We start from the raw sequence: 7,194 nt of genomic DNA, 5'->3' as shown, positions 1-7,194 counted from the left end.
TGTGGAACTGGGCCAATAAATTATGCGAGCAGTTCTGCTGAAGATCATACCAACATGTTGATTTAAATGGGGCAACTGAAATCTTCAGAGCACATACCAGTAGATAGATCTCCATCCATGAGCTGGTCATTGTCTAATTTTACACCGGACGTGTTGTAGCCGCACTGAACGACACACGCACGTGCCTAGTAGCTAGGAGCGGCCTGCAGGCCTCCTGCCGGAGCTGCTCGGCCTTGGTGGCAGCCGTGGATACCTCTCTGGGTGCGAGGTCCGACGAGCACTTCCGCGCATGTGGGCGAGTTTCTAACAGCGCAGTTGGATGGGAGACGCCGCCCTGGTTGTCGGCTGCAGCAACGAGCGATTCTGCGTCAGCCACTCTTCCATGATCGATCTATGGAAAATCCGCAAGGCAAAGTCTGTTTCTCCCTCTCCCCTCTGCCAGCCCATGGTGGTTCTCTGCCCCGGACTTGGAGGGAAATCAATGAATTGATCTTGCTGCTGTTTGAAGGAGGGTGATGGCTGAGAGTTGGGTTCCCAGGGATCTGGGTGTAATTCCTTTGTTTTCTGGGGTGCGTTGTAACTTTCCTTGTGGCTAATAGATCTGGGTCTTTTCGCAAAAAAAAAAAAAGACTGGCGGGCTGGCGGCGGACATAGAGGACGGTCAGACTGTGGCCAGCGATAACGCGGGGAAGCCTAATCCTCTCTCAGCGATCAGTCTTTTCCCGGCTTGTTCCTCTTCAAGGCGCACTCTCGGAACTGGTCCTCCACCTATCCTCCGTCCGGCCCGCCGCGCCCTGTCGTCGCGCGTAGGCCGTTCATTGTCAGGCGAGACAGGGGCGGGAGCGTGAGAGGGAACTGTTGATGGTGGCGCGAGCGTCACGGAGGGTGGCCACTGCGGCGGCTGTCTAGGACAGCCTCTGCATAATCTCGAAGGAACAGAACCAAGACCTTGTCGTCAACTTTGCCCATGACCTTGTCGCCCAAGACCTTGTCGTCAACTTTGCTTCTGTCGACCGTGGTTTTCGCCTGATAACTCGTCGAATCGCTTGCTCGTGTCTCGTAGAGTCGTAGCTTTGAAACCTCGATTTGGATCGTAACTTGGATCCATTGGATGCACATAGATGTATCGCTGTCACACATATATACCCAGAGTGGGCAGGAACAGAACGATTCAGCCTGGTCACGACACTTCGTTTGAATCGGCCGACCCTGTCATGATTTGTGAGAGCGTGGTTCGGTACAGACTCTGCTGGGTGTACTCGATGGAGGCGCTACGTGCGGCATGAGGACTCTGTATCGGGAAGACGGACGAAATTTTTGCTACGCTGACAACGGACGAACGGACCAAACCAGGGAAACGCTTTTCCCTTTATTATTAGGTATAGACTAGGAAACATGCCCATGCGTTGCATCGGGAGAAAGAAAAATCTACAAAAACGCATAGAAACATAAAATCATCTTCCTTGAACTATGGTTCCTCCTTGAGTGTACCTCGGATTTCCAGCAGTTGGACCACACTACAATTTAGCCACATCAATATTTCAAGCAACATGATTATTGTGAACTTCTTTGTCACCTTAAAGTTAGGAACATTCTTACGACAGATGCATTAATTCGAGGACAATAGATTATCAGAAGCCGGGGCAAGAACTTAACCTAAAATAATCATTAAACTTCAAGATATACATACGTAAAGTGCTTTATAACGCTCTGAAAAAAGTCTTTAAATTAAATTTGAAACCAAAGATCGTAATCAATATTTATGACTCAATTTACACATACCGGAAGGTATTACACAAGAAGAGCCAGCATCCTTTTTGTAGCCCTGTACATATATCTGGATCATGCGTCAGGCGCGCGTCCTCGTAGTCCTGCATCACAGCAGCTGCTTGCGCTAGACAAGTTGATCAGGACGAACTTGCACGCACGCGACTCCTTGACCACGCACATGTACACGGTGCTTAAGTGCTCCTGCCCCAGATACTTCCGGATACGGTAGTGGTCGCGCACGTTGGCCGTTCAGTGTGACGCCACTAACACTGGCCGCTCGGACGCCATCAGTTCGGAGGCCAGGTATTCGCACCGCTCCTTTCCGGGCGTTGCTGATTCGTCTGCCGCATTGGCCAGTCCCGGCGCGCACACTGGATCATGGAGTCAGCCGTGCTATGCTCTATCTAGTGGAGGCAATCGCCGCAGAGACGGACCAGGCGGTTCGCCGGCCGCAGAACCGTGCTCGATCTGACCAAGGACGGCTGCTGTTGCAAATATACGTCCCCCACTTTCGACTGTGAGGTCGTTGCCAACGATCATATTGTTCAGAGGCCATGAAGGAGACCATTGATCTGCTAAGCCGCCCACCAGATTACGATCGTGCGGACTGCCGTAGCCCAATGCAAGAGTAACTCTGCGCTGCCGCCATCCCGTCCGTGTGTTGTAGACGCTGTCCCGCCAACCAGCTTAGAAAGTCAGACATCGCCACGCCCGATTCCGCCATCTGAGATCAATGAGATCGATCCTAGCAGCAGTGTCGTGCCGGCCGACTTCCTAGTTCCATCGACCGAGAAAGACCGCGAGGACACCCGACTCAGCGTATCCGGCGTTGCCTAGTTTCTCTTTTCGGCACCTATCGGCGTCGCCATAGTGACGTATCCAACACCAACTCTAACCCCGATCGCGTCGTACTCAGCTGCAGCCACATCCATTGGCTGGGTTGGGCCATGATCGCTGCGTGAATCATGAAGAGGGCATATGACAATTTCGGATTCTCCGTTGATGTCGGAAAGCTCGATTTCGAGCCAACTCCGGCGAGTTCTGCGATCGATTTGGTTCAGCATGGTTAGAGAGGTCGTGGAGGTCGTCATCGTCCTCTCCGTTGTAGTAATCGATGTTCCTACATGGTGGAGATGGCCTAGCTGCGGTGGGGCGCCGGGACACCGGGTCGACGTTGGCCTGCAACTTTCGTGACTCCTATCTAGCGGGTTTGATCTAGGTTTTGGGTTTGGCTTGCGGGAGGCGGTCAGGCGGAAGGGATCCCTGGACGAAACACAGCTCGTGATTGCAAGGGGTTTTATCGACATCAATTAAGGAAACTGAACCGACCACGATACAGATCGAAAGGCAACACAACTCGCACCATGGTGGGACTTTGGACGGACGAAAATTATATACTCCTACAAAAACGGACCAAACCGCGGAAACGTTTCTCCCTTTATTATTAGGTATAGATATGAAACAGACGATAGTGGCCAGTCCTTCCAAACTCACATAGTATCAGAGGGACGATATATGCCCCGTATTTCTAGAGCATTTGGAAGTCTTAAACAAGTCTAAATCGCCGGACCTCTCCATCAAACGACCTGGTTGCACCTCGCTTTGTTTTTTCGTTAACCACGCACGTTTACTGACGGAAATCCCGAAACTTATGGTCAGTTACCGATCTTTATACTCCTCGCCTACCCATATATCGCCGTCCCCCAAACCGATCCCTCCGCTCCTTGTCGATCTCCTCCCCCGCCGCCGTCCACCGTGCAAGTAACCAGAATGAAGCCTGGAACCCTAGCTCGCCTTCGGCTTCGCTACGCGCAATCGATGGCGTACAATAAGCTGTACGCGCCGCCGCCAGCCCCGGCCGGCGTGCACTACCAAGACGACGAGCCGTTGCCGGACGACGAGCCGTTGGGGCAGCTGCCTGCCGCCCAGACGCAGGCCCCGCCAGCAACCAACGGCGGTCTGGTCCTCAAGACGGAGTGCGAGTTCCCGGCCCTTGGGAGGAGCGCGTCCTATGACAAGTTCGCGGTGCTCGTGCACGCCAAGGCGCCCGCCGACGTGGCGCGCGCGCCGCTCGATCTCGTCACCGTGCTCGACGTCAGCGGCAGCATGGAGGGCCAGAAGGTCGAGCTGCTGAAGAAGGCCATGTGCTTCATCATCGACCAGCTCGGCCCCGACGACCGCTTGTCCATGGTGTCTTTCTCCGGAGAGGCCATCCGCCTGACCCCTCTCGCGCGCATGACCGACGCGGGCAAGGCGTCAGCGAAGCTCGCCGTGGGGTACATTGTCGTCCGGTGGACGGGCACCAACATCAGCGAGGGCCTCCGCGTGGGCGCACAGGTTCTCGCCGACCGCCGGTACAAGAATGCCGTCGCGAGCATGATCCTTCTCTCCGATGGGGCCGACACCTTCAAGCCGAAGGGCCCGGGACAAGACCTAGTGCCGCCTTTGTTCAGGCAGGCCGCCACCCGGCCCGCTCCGATCCACACGTTTGGCTTCGGCGCCGACAATGACGCGGCGGCGATGAACGCAATCGCGGAGGCCACGGGCGGCACCTTCTCATTCATCGAGAACCAGGCGGCGATCCAGGACTCGTTCGCTCATTGCATCGGCGGGCTCCTCTCGGTCGCCGTGCAGGAGGCGCGCATCACCGTCACCTGCCTGCACCGCGGCGTGCGCGTCCAGGAGGTCAAGTCCGGCTGCTACGCTAGCCATGTGGACGCCGATGGCCGCACCGCCTCTATCGAAATGGGCGAGCTGTACGACGACGAGGAGAGGCGCTTCCTGGTGCTCGTCTACGTGCCGAGAGCTCGTCCCGCGGAGTCGGTCACCCGCCTGCTCAAGGTGACCTGCGCTTACCGCGTCACCGCGACGGGTCAGGCTGCCCACGCGGCCGCGCCGGCCGCGATCATCCAGAGGCCGCTGGAGCTGACCGACGGCATGGCAACTCCGTCCATGGAGGTCGAGCGGGAGCGTGTCCGCCTTGATGCGACGCAGGACATCGCGGCGGCACGAGTGGCCGCTGACGGAGGACAGCACGCCGGCGCCGCGCGGATACTCGAATCCCGCCTGAAAGCCGTGGAGAAGTCGTCGGCGACAGGGGCGTGTGAGGCGCTGAAGGAGGAGCTGCAAGACCTTAGCGCCCGCGTGGGCGACCGGCGGGAGTACCAGCAGACGGGGCGCGCGCGCCTGCTTGCCGGCATGAGCTCGCACGCGCAGCAGCGCGCCTCGGCGTCAACGTCCACCGCCAAGGCTCCTCGGGCGTACCTCACTCCCAAGATGGAGGAGATGGTGGAGACGTCGCGTCGGCAAAGCAGGAAGCGCCAGCACCCAGACGATCAGCTTAAACAGATCAAGCTAGATCTCAGTGATTAATTTCTAAGGCAGCAGCAGGTTGATTATGTCTTTCGGCAAGTCTGAACTGGTATATTTATGTTCGTTGTCTTCCCCTTAGAACTTATTATTCTGAAACCAGCTTCCATTGCTCCAAAGAGTGAGATTGGAACTCAAAGATTCCACCTCTTTTGATTTTTATCATGCGCTACCAGCCTACCACCGTATCACTGTGCTTCTTTATCCACATGCTATCAGTATTATTACTTGACGTCTTATTGTCTTTCTGACATTATATCTATTCGGCATTGCCCTTGTTCTGTATATTTAACAAGAAACAGACTTGTTATATGAAAAATTGAAGTTCAGATCGAAAGATACAGAACAGCATGGTGATGAATATCAGTAAGTTTATCTTCTTCTGTATGAATTATTCATATATGCATTGTTTTCTTCTGTTTCATTTCTAAGAGCCCTTCTTTTTTATTAGAGTTGAGATAATATTGCCATGCAAGATAGTTTGTTGTGTTACTTCTGGTATTAAACTCAAATTTTGTTTGAACTCGAAGATGGAGGATGCATAGGCCACTTATCTTTAACCTCAATCAGCAGTCAACTGATATCCTGAGGATTTAGAAAGACTACCGTGACCGAGCTTATGTATTCAGTTCAGGCTTGAACCAAATACTGAATCTCACAAAAGTATCCCTCGTCCAAACATGATCTAATAGTGAAACTTAATAAGTTGAACTAAAATTTCTGATTGCATTTAGCGTGCACATGTAAAACACGGTCCCTGTTATTAATCAATATATATTAAAAATTCACAAAGTACAAAATGTAGTATGTGTTGTTACTTGTCATGTTTAGATGCTGCCTAGTGAGAGCTGCCCAGATTCCTTCAGCCATTAATATTTCAACTTGTGAGCAAATGTTCATGTAGTACTTACAATGATTCTTGGAAATAAACATCTAGGTTTCATATCTATTTGTCTCTGAATAAATGAAACGATGTTAATGTTCATTTATTAAATTTAATAATGGTTGCAGACTCCATACCCATTGTCTGAAGTTGGTTCAAAATAGGAGGGCACTGCTCAATTATCGACTATTCATGGTACCAAAAATATATTGTGAAACAGTGGATTGTACAATATTTAGCTGAAAGGTGACAATTATCTAAATACATCAACTGATTCCCAGTGGGAACGTGTATATGACTATATGGAGTATATAACTATATGGAGAAGGGCATCATGGCACTGGCACTGTAATCAAAATCAAGTTGGTATACCTCTGAACATCATATTAAATACCAGCCTAGTTACATATCAATAATAGTTGTTAACAACGACTTTTTTTTTTGCAAAAACGTCCACCAATTTATTGATGATCATCCATAGTAGTACAAAGAATTAAAAGAAGGTCTTTGGACCACCTATTAACGACTATAGACACTGACATGAGCTGAAGGCGTGCCGCCATCCTCACACCTCCATTTTCAGAGCCGGGCAAAGCTTGCCGATCGTAGTATAGCTTGTTGTAATAGACAAGGGGGAAGTCTTCTCGCTAAGGACACAAAGGACTAACACACTAGAGTAGGAACTATCGGCAAAGATGGGACTTGTAGATGAGAAAAGCCATACCTAAGACCACACAAAAGAAAACAAAACCGATTGGATCGCAGAAGATGCGCAACACACACAACTTCACGCTCCCTCCGCTGGTGCTAGAGGCACGACCGAAGCGAGGATAGGGTGTTCTGATTTCAATATGTAGCCGCCGCCTCACCATCTCGAAGAAGACACTGAAAATTCCTAAACAAAGAACAAAATCCCTCCTGCCCGTAAGGGGCCATGGCCCATCACAACCCAAAGCCAACGAAGGTGGAGCGGATCTCCGGCGTCGCCGGCGAGAGAGGCGGATAACCTTGGATGGGTTTGGCAGTTTCCTATGTCCTTCTCGAGAAAGTACCCATTGGTATCAACAAGTTAGCTCCGATAAGAATATTACTCCCTCAAACAAGAATACATTGAACGGAAACATTCTCAATCCATATATTTTAGTACATATATATTAGTTGTGCACCAAATG

At 51.6% G+C, this 7,194-nt stretch overlaps 1 protein-coding gene across 1 annotated transcript; it reads left to right on the top strand.

Annotated features, from left to right (window-relative positions):
- Positions 1-3,588: 3,588 nt before the first annotated feature.
- Positions 3,589-5,142, top strand: LOC127339260 (E3 ubiquitin-protein ligase WAV3-like). The gene has a single exon (XM_051365133.1). It carries the CDS (start codon positions 3,589-3,591, stop codon positions 5,140-5,142), a length of 1,554 nt encoding a protein of 517 aa, XP_051221093.1.
- The last annotated feature ends 2,052 nt before the right edge of the window (positions 5,143-7,194 follow it).

Source organism: Lolium perenne, chromosome 3, assembly GCF_019359855.2.
Source record: "Lolium perenne isolate Kyuss_39 chromosome 3, Kyuss_2.0, whole genome shotgun sequence".
NCBI lineage: Eukaryota > Viridiplantae > Streptophyta > Magnoliopsida > Poales > Poaceae > Lolium > Lolium perenne.
The sequence above is the reverse complement of the archived record's forward strand: the minus strand, read 5'-3'. Positions and strand labels throughout refer to the sequence as shown.